The 15,739-nt window shown below is 51.9% G+C and overlaps 1 protein-coding gene and 1 long non-coding RNA gene across 3 annotated transcripts in view; one reads left to right on the top strand and one right to left on the bottom strand.

The window, feature by feature from the left end:
* Positions 1 to 15,739, top strand: part of LOC308524290 — a 721,936-nt gene that overhangs the window by 113,900 nt on the left and 592,297 nt on the right. The gene's annotated exons all lie outside the window — the stretch shown is intronic.
* Positions 3,773 to 10,460, bottom strand: TLCD5 (TLC domain containing 5). 2 transcript variants are annotated; one of them, XM_081099891.1, is made up of 3 exons: positions 10,247 to 10,460; positions 7,158 to 7,230; positions 3,773 to 6,800 (listed from the first exon to the last, which is right to left on the bottom strand). In XM_081099891.1, exons 1-3 carry the CDS (start codon positions 10,443 to 10,445, stop codon positions 6,692 to 6,694), a joined length of 381 nt encoding a protein of 126 aa, XP_080956017.1. In that variant the 5' UTR covers positions 10,446 to 10,460; the 3' UTR covers positions 3,773 to 6,691. The 2 variants fall into 2 exon arrangements, with proteins under 2 accessions (XP_080956017.1, XP_080956016.1); XM_081099890.1 differs by having other exon boundaries at positions 3,773 to 7,230.

Raw genomic sequence — 15,739 nt, 5'->3', positions numbered from 1 at the left:
CCACCGCCTCGGGCGCGGACGCCGGTCTCAGCGCCGCCTTCCGCCGCCCATCGCGGCCCCGGCCGGCTCTTCCGCGGCGCGCGGCCCCGCCCCGTCGGCTGGGCGGCGGCTCCCGAGCGGCCGGAGCGTCCGGCCTGCGCGCGGCGGTCCCTGGTCGCGGCCGCCTCCCAGTCCAGGCCTCGCGGGAGCTCGTGCGGCGGGCGGAGGAGGCCGCGGCGGCGGGGCGGGCGGGGTTCCGGTTCCGGTTCTGTCTCCGCCGCGTCCAGCGCGAGCCGGCCCCGCCCCGCTGACCCGGAGGCCTCCGCCCAGACGGGGGCGCGTCCCGCTGCCACCCGAGGCTCCGGGGAGCGGCTCCGGCCCCGGAAACTCGCTCCGCGGAGGCCGCGCCGGCTCCCCGACCCGGTACGCGCACCGACGGCCTCCGGGGGACGGAAACGACCTCGGTCCGGGGCTGCCGCCGTCGCGCTGGGGACGCGCCCCGCACCGGCCGCCTCCCGCCCGTCCCGCCCGTCCCGCCCCGGAGGTTGGGGAGCCGGGCCGGGCCGGGAGGACGGGCGTGCGGCGGCGGGACGTCTCGGGGCAGCGCTGCTTCGGCCGCTGCTGCCCGGCAGAGTGGGCGCCTGTGCCCGAGTGAGAGGCCCGGCGCTCCCGGCCACGGCCGCTCGCGGGGACGGAGGGGAGGGAGGTGCGTCGGTGCGTGGCGGCCGTCGGAAGAGTCCCCGCCCCTGACCGCGGGCTCCCTGGCCATCGGGCTTCGTGATTCCAGAATTGGGGATGGTGTCCATTTAAGTGACTGTACCCCATTCGATACAGGTCCTCTTCATGCCGCTTGCGGACATCTAAAGTAGCTGTAGTGTTAGCAGAGTTTTCAGACTTGGTTTTAAACTTGTGCTGATGGGCGCGGGACCTCAACCTTTTTGTGGAAATCAAGTGACAAAGGAAATGCAGTAGCACTGGGTGTGGAGACGGCAGCGATGACCTCCCAACAAGGCTGTCCTAAAGTCAGCCCCACAGTTCCTGAAAGGAATGGTCATTATCCCGGAATAGATGTCCGAACCAAGGCTGAAATTAGAAGGGTAACTAACCGTGGTCATTATTTCTTATAATTTCTTGTACATGTTTATTACTTGTTCTTAATTGAATTGAATTTATTTTTAAAAAAAAGAAATTAGGGTTAAAAAACAAAAAGGAAAAGCTAAACAGAGGCCAGAGATGACTCTTTATTGCTTGATCTTTTTTGAGTTCAGGGCACAGCCACCTTATTTTGTAATGTTTATTTTGGGAAGGAATAGAAGCCAGTTAGGGTTCCAAGCCGCTTTGGGAATGATCAAACCAGGACACATCGCCACCTGCTGGTAGCGTAACAGTTCTGTCCTGAAGACAATTGTTTTCCGCATACTGTAACTGGAAAGAGTTCCATCCATCAATATACAATAACCAAAATGCAAACTTTATTTCCAAACTTATATCTTTTGTACACGTACTAAATATGTATCTTTTTTGCCCTGTCCTAATAATTTTATAGTAGCCCCAATGACTCATCAAATCATGCATTTTAAAAATGAGTTCCTTTCTTTCCTTCAGGAATGCCTCACTACTTGTGCTTCGGGAATAAAGCAAACTGGGAAAGTTTCCTGATTCACCTCCTTTTCCTTGCATACAAAACCTCTTTGCAGACTGCTTTCAAGATCTTTCCAAAGCTAAACAGACCCACAGTTCTAGCTGTGAGCAAAGAAGGCTCTTGCTGTGGGAAAGTTTCAGAAGACAGTTAGCAAAGGACTTAATTAAGCCAGTCATTCATCCCAGAACTGCTCTTTTTAACGGTGGGTCTCTGTATGCACCCACAGAGCCCGAATGGTGACAGGGCCCCTGGGAGCTTCTTTACAGGTGTTGGTAGCTCTGGACCAGTGGGTCCTAAGATGGGGCACACGCCCCACGGGGGCAATTTGATTTTTAAGGGGGGCAATTCGCAAATAAGTTATTAACAGTGAATTATTTGCATTTCTTATGGTTCTAGGGGCCTCATATACAGTATACAGTCAGTTCTCTGGTTACGTCAGACTCGACGTACATCGTTTCGTGGTTACATTGCCATCTCTCATCTATACTAATAAAAGGGTAACATGCTAACTAGACTGGGTCGACGACATCTTCCAGTCATCCTTCTGGCAAAGCCACGGTAGCAGGGGCCGAGGCAGAGGCAGTGAGGGGCAATCAGGCTGGCAGGGGAGAGCAATTAGGGGTGATCAGGTCAGCAGGGGAAAGCAGAGGCGATCAGGCAGGCAGGCAGGTGAGCGGTTAGGAGCCAGTGGTCCCGGATTGCAAGAGGGATGTCTGACTGCCAGTTTAGACCCGATTCTGCAGGAGCAGTTGGACATCCCCTGAGGGGTCCTGGATTGGAGAGGGTGCAGGCCAGGCTGAAGGACCCCCTCCCCCATGCACGATTTCATGCACCAGGCCTCTAGTTTATTTATAAAAAAACAAACAAACAAAACATTATTTCAATGTATGTACATATGTGCTTTATGTTTTTTATTATTTATTTACCACAAGTAAAGGTCAGGAATTGTTATCTTTCTTTTAAATTTTTTTTACTGCTTCACTTCATGACTGCTGTGTCTGTGCTCCATGTGAGTGACGTAGGTGCTTTGTAGGTGGGTTCCAACTTACGGTGAAAATCGCGTTACATCGCGCCATAACGGATCTCCAACGTAACCCAAGGACCTACTGTATAAGGATATATTGTGATTTATTTGTGCATTTCAGTTCTCTATTAAATGTTTTGAAAATTTGCTATTTTTTCCTATTACTTCATATTGCTATTTTTAAACAATTTCTCAGTGATGTCTTCCTCAGGACTTCACCTGTCCTTTCGTTCTTTTGTTTTTCTCTTTCATGGACGCCATGCTCTCTGGAAGCTTGCTTAGACCAGGTTAATTTTTTGGCTTCCTCCCCGTGAATAGTTCACTTTTTGAGTAATGAGAATTGTATGTCACGGGGCATCAGGATTTTAGAGATGCTTAGGTGGGGCATGGCCAGAAGAAGGCTGGGAACCACTGGTCTAGACTGTTCTAAATGTTCCATCTAGAGCAGTGGTTCTCAACCTTCCTGACGCCGCGACCCTTTAATACGGGTCCTCATGTTGTGGTGACCCCCAACCATCAAATTATTTTCGTTGCTACTTCATAACTGTAATGTTGCTACTGTAAACAATATGTAATTATATATGTGTTTTTCAATGGTCTTAGGTGACCCCTGTGAAAGGGTCGTTCGACCTCCAAAGGGGTCGCGACCCACAGGTTGAGAACCGCTGGTCTATAGACTCCCTTCAGAAAGCCCCGTCACACTCCCGTGTCACTAATTCCTTACCTAGAAAGATGACCATGGTGACCCAGCTCCCGGCACATGGTCTCCGAGGTTGTACCGCATTCTCCTCTCCTCATCCGTTCTCGCAACATGCTTACTGCGCACCCAGCACTTAGCACGGCTGTGGACATTGGGAATCCAGTTCTGAAGACAGAGCGCCAAGGCAACTACTCAAATGGGGCCACATAACAAAGAAATGGCATTCTTCCTCCCTCTTTTCCAAGCTGTTTTCTGTAGATAGGTTGCTGCCCCCAGAAGTAAAGAATATCAGCAATGGGTGATGAGAGGCAGCAGGTGGGAGGTATTTCATGAAACGTATAAACGTGGGTCAGCATTTCTACAGGCCAAAGGACTTTTTTTCAAACCTCTTGGCAAAACCACAACAAAAATATAAAGCAAACTCTGGATGGATAAAAAGTTGTTTATTTTTATAAAACAGTACAAATCATATTGAAATAGAAACCCTCTGGAGCAGTGTTAATTATCACAGTAATCCGAATGCGAATGAGCACTCGTTACCTCTGACCGTGCCGCATGTTAATCAGCCCTTCGTGGCCTCAGCTTCCTAACTAGTGCTCATCTTCATTTCACAGTTTTCTCTCAGTTTCCTTCACATTTACTAGTTACAACAACAAGATAAGTGAGATGAGCGATTCTCTTTCCCTTATCATTCTTTAGGTTTCTCAAATTTCAAAGACCTACATACATTCACACGGGAGTACCTCAAAGCAACAAGATCCGCAATCCCCATCCCTTCCACCTCTGAGGCGTTATGGGGCACGAACTGGCAGCAGATGAAGCCTGTTCAGGGTCTGGTATGGAGCGGGTTGCACGGGGCCACACTTTAAGAGCCAGCTGCTGCGTTTCTTTCCAGAGCTCGCTCCATGCCACTTTCTGCTAGGCTTTTCTGAAGTCAGCACTCCCCAGCACCTGACTTTGACCATAATTTTGTTGGAGAGAAACTAGCCAGCATTTTAGGGATTCTGATCACAGAAGAAAAAAAAGAGATAGAGATATTACTGTCAGATTATTTCCATGTCCAGCAAAACTCTAACCAAATGACAACCACTTTAAAAAGGTGCACTGTTAACATGCCTTTGAACTGCATTTCACGGAGCAATGATGACTCCGTGTGGCCCCAAGCACTCTGCCGGTGTGGCCAGTGACCTACACTTTCAAGAACCCTCATAAGGTTCTTATTCCCAGTGACCTCGATGAGCCGAAACTTCCACTGGCCTTCAGCCCTGACTTCACTAGCCCTGTACACTTTCCCACCAACAAAGCCGACCCATCACCACCGATCTAAGTAACATCATCAAACAAACAAACAAATAGCAAAGATATAAATAATGCTTTTTTCCCCCCCGTAAAAGCCCTCCATTAAAGAAATGCTACCTAATGTCTCTATGAGATGCACCATGGGGTATTTCATTCATTCACACCAGGATGTGCACGGAGGCAAAGAATGAGTAAGTGGCCTGCCCGAATGAGTTGGCCAGGCAGTAGCCACATTCCGTAAAAGAAAGCAGGAATTCTTTTTTTTTCCTTTTTTTTTAAAAAATATATATTTTTCACAGAGAGAAAGGGAGAGAGATAGAAAGTTAGAAACATTGATGAGAGAGAAACATCGATCAGCTGCCTCCTGCACACTCCCCACTGGGGATGTGCCCGCAACCCGGGTACATGCCCTTGACCGGAATCGAACCTGGGGCCTTTCAGTCCGCAGGCCGACGCTCTATCCACTGAGCCAAACCGGTTTCGGCAAAAGCAGGAATTCTTGATTCCAAACTTCTCATTCTAAGTTTACATTCTTAGTTTTCCTGGGTGAGGTCAGAGAATATCACACTCATTTTGTTGTTGTTGTTCCTTCCTAGACTGGCCTTGTCATAATATGTTGTCCACAGATGGTGGTGCCTTTTCCAGAGAAAAGAAAAAATAGTAACAGGACTAAAGGGGGTGTGTCCAAAATGAAAAACTTTGACTCGTTACCCTGAGGCCACTACACACTTCGGTCTTTGGTTCTAGTTTGCATGAAGCATAGCAGACCTGCGGTCGGAACTGCCGTCTCCCTCTAGTCCAGTGGCGTCCACATGGGAAATCCTGTGGAATTCCATCACAGCCGCTCATGCCCAGGACATTAATGCACAAAAGCCCTGACAAGGGGCATTTTCCCTGGCAGAGCAGAACCCATACAGCAGGACTGGGTCAGCCTGCCCACACCTCCTCCATCTCTCACCCAAGCCCCAGCTCTGTGGATTCTGAGCAGAAGAGAGAGCACAGCAGGCCTGAGCTGCTGTCCTTGGGAAGGCTGGCTCTTGGCGGGCATCTGGGAACCCGGATTTGGGAAGAGCTCCATGAACCAACCAGCCTGGCTCACTGTACAAGCCACATGGTTTATGCTGAGCACCGACTTCCCTTCTGGCAGTCAGGAGCTTTGCTACGTGCCAGCCAAAGGCTGCCTGCGTGGCCAGCCCCAAGGAAACCTGAGCCTCGAATGAGCTTCCCTGGCAGGCTTGTCACACATATTGTCACAAGCCATGGCTAGAGGAGGCCACTGGGAGAGGACTCGGACGTTTGGGCCTGCGCTTCCCCTGGGTCTGCTCTGGCACCTTTGCTCTTGCTGCTCTCTCCTTGTGCCCTTGCACTATGATAAATCAGAGCTATGAGCACAACTACATGCTGGGTCCAGGGAGTCCTCTCACCATATACCAAACCCAAACGTAGCCTTGGGGACCCCAACCTCGTTGGTACAGGGAGGCTGAACCAGTAACCCACCCCGCAGCCACAGTTCTGCCCCTCCCCGCGCCTCCCCCCCCCCCCCCCCCCGCCCCCCTTTGGTTAAGTAAGTAGATGCCGTTCTCTGATCCAATGCTCAGAATGCCAAAGGCATGAGTCTCCCTAACAGGCACTCACTTTGTAGTAAATGGTGGGATTTATTTAAATTGCTACACGGAAAACAGGGTAGCGTTTGTTGAAAAAGTCACCCCTCAAAGGAATAAGGACGAAGTAGCGCCGATCTTTTCCGGTTCCTCTCTGAGCGATAAGAACCTCCGCTGCCCAGGAGCTGCAGGACCACAGTCAGCACGAACCGGAAGGAATGCGGCCTGACCTACCCGACGACACTGACTGGCCAGCCTGCCTACGACTGCACCGCGGCCGGAGTTAGGGTTTTAGTACTGGTGTGTGCTCCACTTGGACACGGACTGATCAGGGGAGCCCTTTCTCTGAAACCTACATGTGTTAGACAAGCATGGCTCCATAACAGCCCTATTTCCAGCCTGGGCCCCAGGCTAACACCCCACCCGTCAGCCACGGTAGGCGTCGGCTAGTGCGCCTGGAGATGCCCAGGATGTGCCCGCTGCGGCTCCTCGCCCCGCCTGCCTCTCCAGGCATGGTACTTCTTGATGCTTTTCCTCCAGGCAAAGCGCCAGATGCTTAACATGAAACACCAGGACACAGCATACATGGCTATGCCCCCCGCCTTCATAAACCACCTGGGCTTGGGTGAGACCATTTCACAGAAAAGGAGGCGAGCTCCTAAGCCGATCCTCACGCCAGTGAACAGGGCCACGAAGAGGACGTCCGCCACGTCGCCCGTGAAGCTGTGGTAGTGCCCCGTTTCTCGGAGGAACCAGCGCAGCTGCAGCAAGGGGTTGGTAATCTCACTTCCAAAGAGGACTGCATTGACCTCTGTCCCCGACTCTCCCAGCACCAGGGCCATGGTGATGCCCAGGATGCTCAGAGTGTGGTGTGCCAGCATCAGGGCACCCTCAGACTGGAAGTAGATGCACCAGCCCAAGTCGAAGATGAAATAGCCCAAGGTGAGACACAGGACGCGCACTTGCAGAGGTGTATTGGGTGAGCCTGAAATAGACCAAGACAGAAACAAATTGAGCGGCTGGGGATTGTGCTGCCTGTGTGGTGCCTAGGTTACTGTCTCTCAATCCTTTTTAAAATATTGAAATAAAAAATAATAGTGCCCTGGCCGGTTTGGCTCAGTGGATAGAGCGTCGGCCTGCAGACTGAGTCTGGGGTTTGATTCAGGTCAGGGGAACATGCTTGGGTTTCAGGCTCGATTCCCAGTGGGGGGTGTGCAGGAGGCAGCCGATCAATGATTCTCTCTCAACATCGATGTTTCAATCTCTCCCTCTCCCTTCTCTGAAATCAATAAAAATATATTTTAAAAAAATATTTAAAAAAACAATGGTAATTACATGCTTTTAAAATGATAACCTAAAAAAGACTAAAATCTGAAAACTTGGTCTTTATCAAACCAAACAATGTTCCAGGCCCCAGAAATGCTGTTCTGATCAATCAGATCTCTCTCAATAAGTGGTTTAGGCACCAGTAATGATTTCAGTATCCTCTCTATGTAGCAGCATAAAATCAAGTTATTTTGTTCTTTCAATTAAAATCCTACACAATTTCTTTTCTTTCTTTCCTTTTTTTTTTTCCCCCAGCTAAAATTCTGTTTCCAAAGCTTTTAATTACGCTGTCCTGAATGTCATATAAATTTCATAATGTACTGAGTTAGAGTGCTGGACACTGTGACCCTAACCCATTTTAAAAGTGGACTTTGGGCCTAACCGGTTTGGCTCAGTGGATAGAGCCTCGGCCTGCGGACTGAAAGGTCCCAGGTTCGATTCCGGTCAAGGGCATGTACCTTGGTTGCGGGCACATCCCCAGTAGGGGCATGTGCAGGAGGCAGCTGTTTGATGTTTCTCTCTCATCGATGTTTCTAACTCTCTATCCCTCTCCCTTCCTCTCTGTAAAAAATCAATAAAATATGTATTTTTTTAAAAAGTTGACTTTGGAAAGAACCCCAGAAATGAGTGTGTTCCACATCCAAGAACACAGGGTACAAGGATCTGACATGTTCAAATCCATTAAGAACCTTCATGAAGACAACACAAAGCTTAAAAGTTGCTTTCATATCAGTTTGACAGTTTGGAAGGAAACTCTGAAGTTCACTATAGAAATCTAAGAAAATTAGATTTTCTGACCCTCGCCCCAGTGCCAGACCAGGGGACCTGAGGGTGCGCCGGGGGACCTGAGATGTGGGTTACAAGTTTATCAGTCTAAGGCAGCCGTGGGCAAACTACGGCCCGCGGGCTGGATCTGGCCCGTTTGAAATGAGTAAAACTAAAAAAAAACAAGACCGTACCCTTTTATGTAATGATGTTTACTTTGAATTTATATTAGTTCACACAAACACTCCATCCATGCTTTTGTTCCGGCCCTCCGGTCCAGTTTAAGAACCCATTGTGGCCCTCGAGTCAAAAAGTTTGCCCACCCCTGGCCTAAGGTGTTTTTAAAAATGTTATTCTAGGGGACGTATGGACCAAATTATGTCACCCCAAAATTCATATACTGACGCCCTGACCCCGGACCTCAGAGTGGGAGACGGGCCTTTAAAGAGGCGATTAAATTAAAGCAGGGCACGTGGTGGCCCTGATCCAGTGTGATGGCTGACCCTAAAAAACCTGGAGATGAGGACACAAACACCCACAAAAAAGGGAAGCCCATGAGAGGGCACAGCAAGAAGGCAGCCATCTGCAAAGGAGAGAAGCCTCAGAAGAAACCAAACCAGCCAACACCTTCATCTTGGATTTCTATCCTCTAAAACTGTGAAAAAACTAAACTCCTGTTGTTTAAGTTATGGCAGCCCCAGCAAACTCATACAAGGGGATATGATTTTTGTATTCTAAGAAAGTAACACTTATACAGCTAGCAGCTGAAAAATATAGCTGCCCCAAATCATAAGGCACTGGCTATATAAATGATGGTAAATGCATAGAACACAATATTATCCTATATAATAAAAAGGTAATATGCAAATTGACCCTCACTCTGTCACACACCATCACAAGATGGCTGCACCCACAGTGGAGGCGGGGTTCCCATAAACGAGAGATCAGCAGGGACCTGAGGCTGCGCTCCTCGCCCAGTGGGGCTTGACAGGGGACCTCAGGCCATGCCCCCTGCCTGGCAGGGCTTGAAGGGGGACCTCAGGCCATGACCCTCGCCCCAATGCCAGACCAGGGGCCCTGAGGGTGCACCGGGGGGCCTGAGGCTGCTCCTCCCACCTGGCATCGGGCCAAGGGACCCGAGGCTGCGACCCCCACCTGGCGGGGCTTGACGGGGGTGGGGCCAGCCGGGTTTGGATTTCACCCAATGGGTGGGGCCGGCCAGGTCTGGGTCTCGCGTGATTTAGAGGTGCGCACGGGTGAGCAGGGACTTGACTCTAGGTCCCGCAGTGTGCCTCCGACTCTGACAGGAGGAAGATTTTCATAATTTTCTTTCATCTCTGACACTTTTTTACTAATTTTCATCTCTGAAACTTCTATTATAGAGAAAGGGCAAATAGCTATATTAAAATATTTCCTCTAATTCATTCCCTTTTAATGCGCACAAATTTTGTGCACTGGGCCACTAGTGTAATAATTAAAAAGAAAAAGGAAGCTCTATGCCCATATACATGGAAAGATGATATCTTTTGAATATACAATCAAGTAAAAATTGCAGGTTACCAATAAGTATGTATAATACTTGCCCATTTGTGTCTGTTTTGGGGGTGGTTGGAAGATGTTGATACTGGCTTCTTGTTTTGTACATTTTGATGGATTACATTATAACAAGCATTTTATCATTAATGGGCACATTTTAAGTGTGTTTTAAAGATAGAGAGTTATGAAAAGCAGAAACAATAGGTGACATACAATATCACAGCTAACAATGAAGACTCCCAATAGAAATGATAATGGAAATTATTTTCAATATTCTTTTATATTATAGAAATTCTCTGGGGAAAAAGTCCTAACCTTCTAAGACTACCCCCAAATTATACATCCCTGAGGGAAAAACCCTGTCTCCCACCTACCTGGGTAGGTGAAAGGCCAGGGGCCATCAATGAAGCCAATGTACGCTGAGAGGCCTATCGCGAGGACTCCATGGGCGAGTGTGACCAGCCGGCAGCTCCATTCGTAGCTTCGGTGCTTATTCATGTGGCAGCAAGAAATGTAGAGGGAGAGCCAGCCTCCCAGGCTGCCCAGCACCTGCAGACACAGGGCTAATGCCATCCTCTGATGAAGAGACCGACACCAGAAACACAAAGGGTGCACCTAAGAAAACAGCACTGAGCTCACCTGAGTGTAACTGTCGCTTCTACGACAGCGCAGTGTAAAGACACGCCCTCGTGGAAGCCCTGCTTCCTTACAGACACACCCAAGCATCTCCTGTTTAAGTGTGGCTGGGTTCTGACTCTATGTTCCTCAAAGATAACATACTGGGCCTGGCAGGTGTGGCTCAGTGGTTGAGCCTCAACCTGTGAACCAGGAGGTCATGGTTTGATTCCCGGTCGGGGGGCACATGCCTAGGTTGTGGGTTTGATCCCCAGTTGGGGGCATGCAGGAGGCAGCCCATTAATGATTCTCTCTCATCACTGATGTTTCGAGATCTCTCTCTCTCTCTCTCTCTCTCTCCCTTCCTCTCTGAAATCAATAAAAAATATTTTAAAAGATAACATGTTGGCAACTGGTAAAAGCTGTAGACAGAACACCAGGAATTGCGTTGTGAGTTAACAGACTGTCTACTGTAACACACTGTTACAATCAGTAAATGTCAGAAGTAACCTCCCAGTGATGACTGATCTTGGACAATAACATTGCATAATATCCTATATAATAAAAGCCCAGCGACTGAACAGTGGAACAACCAGAATGACCAGTTGACCAGTCACTATGATGCACACTGACCACCAGGGGGCAGATGTTTAAGGCAGGAGCTGCCCCCTGGTGGTCAGTGCGCTACCACTGTGGGAGCGCTGCTTGGCTGACTGGGATGAGCGGCTGCTCCCTCGTGAACCCTGGGCCGACAGGCAGGAACCTGTGTTGCGGACGTTGCTTCCTCACCCCAGGCTTCTCCTTCTTGCTCCCTGCTGCCTCCTCTGGACGCCCGCAGGCCGAGCAGCGCCGCTGCTGCTGGGCTCATAGAGCTGACCCTGGAGGCTGGGAGGTGGGTTCATGGTCGCCTCTCAGTGCTATTGCCCCTGGGCCCAGCCCTGACCAGGTCCCCTGCAGAGGCGAGTGCTCCAGCTCCCAGAAAATGCCAGACCAGGGTCCACAGCTGCTCAGCTGACAGCTCAGTGCTCCCACAGCAGGCTGATCCCCACAGGCCACAGCCCCACCAGTGCACAAATCCCGTGCACCAGGCCTCCAGTATGTAATATAAGACATGTATTAGAAAATGTGTTCACATCTCCAAAATCCCAACAAGAAGCTCTTATGGAAACACACCCCCACCACTTGTGGTCTCTGCAAGAGCTCACATGACACATGGCAGTTTAAAGTGGTTTTACGCTGATACTAAACTCAACTGAAATGTGGGTGTGGGTTACAAGTTTATCAGTCCAAATGGAAACCTGAGGTAACCCTAAATAAAGGACTAAACAGAGTGCAGGTATTTTGGTGAGGGGGAAGAAATTCTAGGTCGATTCCATTCTGAAATCCAATCAAAGAGGGAAGCAAGGTTTTGAGGTACAATTGGGAAGGTTTTGTGGAGATATAAAAATATCTTTAAAAATATATATCTTTACAACAATCCTATATAATAAAAGAGAAACATGCAAATTAACCGCCCCTCCACTACACTCACCAGCCAATCAGAGAGAGTATGCAAATTAACCTGACAAAGATGGAGGGCTAATTTGCACACACAAGCACTGGGCAGCTGGGGATGGGGCAGGTACTTCCCCCATGTTGCCATGGCGATGCGGGGGAAGTTTCAGCCCTGCAGCTGCTGGCGCATGCACAGGCACCAGGGAGACAGGGGCAGGGTGGTGCGCACGGATGCCAGGGAGCCTAGGTCAGGGTAGGAGCGTCCCCCGTGTCACCATGGAGTGCGTGCACTGGCCCGCTGGAGTGCATGCGCTGGCCTGTTATGCCCACCAGCCAATCAGGTTGAGTATGCAAATTAACCCAATAAAGATGGCATTGGCCATGAAACTGGAGGCTTGGGTTGTCCCTGGCGACGGAGGAAGACAAGCTTCCTGCCCGCCCTGGCTGCCGCTCAGGGAGGGGCGGGAAAAAAAATAGGAGGGGCTGGGAGCCTGGGTCGGGGGGGTGGGGGGGGGCATGGCCAGTCTGAAAATGGCCCTCAGCTCCTTACCTAGGCTGGCCACACCCCCATGGAGTAAGAGTGCCCGCTGGGGGGCCTGGTCAGCCTGCAAACAGCCCTCAGCCCCTTACCCAGGCTGGTCAGGCACCCCAGCATGGACCTCCACCCTGAAGGGGGTGTGGCCAGCTTGAAAACAGCCCTGAGCCCCTCACCCAGGCTGGCCACACCCCCAGCAGGGACCCTCACCCCATGTGGGCGTGGCCAGCCTGCAAACCACCACAGGCCCCTTGCCCAGGCTGCCCCATGCCCCAAGGGAACCCCCACCCTGATCCAGGACACCCTTCAGGGCAAACCAGCCGGCTCCCACCCATGCTCCAGGCCTCTATCTAAACTAATAAAAGGGTAATATGCTAATTAGACTGGGAGACTTTCTGGGCGTTTTTCTGGACAAAGCCATGGTGGCAGGGCCGAGGTAGAGGCGGTTAGAGGCCAAGAGGGGAGGGCAGTTGTGGGTGATCAGGCCAGCAGGGGGAGGGGGGGCAGCAATTAGGAGTGAGCAGACCAGCAGGGGGGCCCGTTGGGGGCAAGCAGACTGGCAAGGGAGGCAGTTGGGGGCGAGCACACTGGCATGGGGGGCAGTTGGGGGTGATCAGGCTGGCAGGGGGGCATTTGGGGGCAAGCAGGCCGGCAGTGGGGGACAGTTGGGGGCGAGCAGGCCGGCAGGCAGAGCGGTTAGGGGCAATCAGGCAGGCAGGCAGGTGAGTGGTTAGGAGCCAGCAGTCCCGGATTGTGAGAGGGATGTCTGACTGCCAGTTTAGGCCCCATCCTTGTAAACTGGCAGTAGGACATCCTTCCAGGGGTCCCAGATTGGAGAGGGTGCAGGCCGGACTGAGGGACACCCCCCTCCCCCCCCCCCCGCACGAATTTTATGCACCGGGCCACTATTTATTTTACTGAAAATGGAACAGAAACCCATTGTTCGGAATTTTCACTGTGAGAAACATATCAGGACAAGAAGGACTGTAAATGAGTTAATTAAGTCATACAGGACTAAACTCTAAAAATAACCAAAATGTTATTAACATTCACTAGAGGCCTGGTGCATGAATTTCATGCACAGGTAGGGTCCCTAGGTCTGGCCGGCAATCAGGGCCAATCGGGGCCTTCCTTCATTCCGCGCCACCCCCTGGTGGTCAGCACACATCATAGCGAGCAGTCAAACTCCCAGTTGGCCGAACTCCTGAGGGGACAATTTGCATATTAGCCTTTTATTATATAGGATTAGCTCCTCTATTAAAGTACAAGTAAAAATGTCAAAAACATTTCATATATCTGTCTCCTCTAGCAGGAATTCTCTGCATGGCTACACTTACTGCTTCATTCTACTCTGACAAGTGAAATAGTATCTGTGGACCAACACACTTCAATACACATGTCACTCCCAAGAATGCCTTCCAGAGAAAGCTTCATTCTGTACAGCTTTCGTCTACCATCAGATTTCTATTCAAGAAAACAGTAGGTGTCAATCATAGACTTGAGTTCCAATTCGGTCTCTCTGTAAGTAGCCAATAAGAGTGTGTGGGCAAGTCTCTCTTGAGCCTCAGTTGGAGGGACGGGGGGGCGGGCAGTGAGAGTGAAATATCACATGATTTCACTTATATGTGGAATCTAAGGAACACAATAAACAACAACAAAACAAACAGACACAAAGACACGGGTGGCAGAGGGAAAGTGTTGGTGGGCTGGGTGAAAAAAGTGAAGGGATTGAGAAGTACAAACTGGTAGTTACAAAATAATCACAGGGATGGAGAGCACAGCAATCATGGTGCCAGCTGCGTCCTAGCCTTGCCGGGGTCACTCTGCAGATATTGTGACTGTCTGAACACTACACTGCACACCTCAAACAACACAGGTGTCCCCCCAAAAGGCAGACACTTGGAATGACTATAACATACAGTTCATTTTCACAGTTTAAAAGAATCTACGGAAATGAGTGTGTATAGTTTCTGGGGACACCCTAGATAATAATAGTGAACGTCAGATGTAATTGACATTTGTAAATGGACGTTAAGCAGAGAGAGAAGAGTGTCTCCAATTCGGTCCAGTCTGAGCTGAACTGTGCAGCGTCCGGGCGCCTCCTCGGAGGGGGGAGGGGGGAGGGGGGAGGGGGGAGGGGGGCGATGTTCTCTCCTGTCCGCGCGCAGGCTCGGGCTCCGCGCCACGTAGCCGCCGGTTTATTTTTAGGGTCCTCCTCCCTGAACGCTAATCCCTGGCGGAGCAGCGGGAACAAACCCCAGTGAAAGAACAGGCCGTGCAAATGGCAGCCACACTCCGTCCTAAGCAGCTCCTCGGGTGCAGCTTTCCCCGGGAAGCGGGAGCGATCAGGAGGTCGGTCCAGACCCAGCTCCCGCCCCCGCGGGCCGATCCGGGCGGAGGGCGCTGGGCGGGCACCGGCGAGGGTGCAGACGCCTCCCCCGACCGACCCCTCCCGCGCCCCGCGCCCCGCGCCCCGCGCCCCGCGCCCCGCGCCCCGCGCCCCGCGCCCCGCGCCCCGCGCCCCGCGCCCCGGCGCCCATGCCAGGCCTCGACCCCACCCCACCCCCACCCCCGCGGGCGCCCAGGGCGGAGGAGGCGCCTCTTTCGGAGCCCAGGCGGCTGCCCGCCTCCCCGCCGGCGGCGCCCCGTCCCGAGCCCGCGGCCGCGGTTACCTGGCCGGCGACGGGGACCCCGCGGGGCTACGCCGCGTCCCGCCGGTCCCGGAAGCAGACGCCGCGGGAAGAGGGACGGAGGCTCCGGCGGAGGAGCGGGGTCTGGGGGCACCTCGCGGCCGGGAGGACGGAGCGCAGAGGCGCCGCGGCCTGGGCACCTGGAGGGGACGAGGGCTCCCTGCGGGGAAGGCCGGCTGCGGGTGGGGCGGGCGGGCGGGGCTGGTGGCGTGGGGCTGATGGAGTGGACTTGGTGGTGACCCGAGGCCTGCAGCTGCTGCTCCTGCTGGTGTGCTCATTGTCTGTTTGGATAACTGTCCGTCCGTCACCCGCCTCTCCCGGGTGAGATGGCGTCCAGTACATGGCTGCTGCACACCTACTGTGTGCTTGCATCCCTACTGGGCACTGCGGAGGTGCAAGACACAGTCCCGCCCTCATGCTGAGTCTACGCGTGCAGCAAGCACACAGTCACCAATTCCCAGAGAAGTGCTCGGCCTGGACCCTGGGAGTCATTTCTCCTCCTGGCAGTCCTGTCATAGAGTTGGTAGCAGAGC

Source organism: Myotis nattereri (assembly GCF_964212035.1).
Source record: "Myotis nattereri genome assembly, chromosome: 9".
NCBI lineage: Eukaryota > Metazoa > Chordata > Mammalia > Chiroptera > Vespertilionidae > Myotis > Myotis nattereri.
This window is presented reverse-complemented; position numbering and strand designations above follow the sequence as displayed.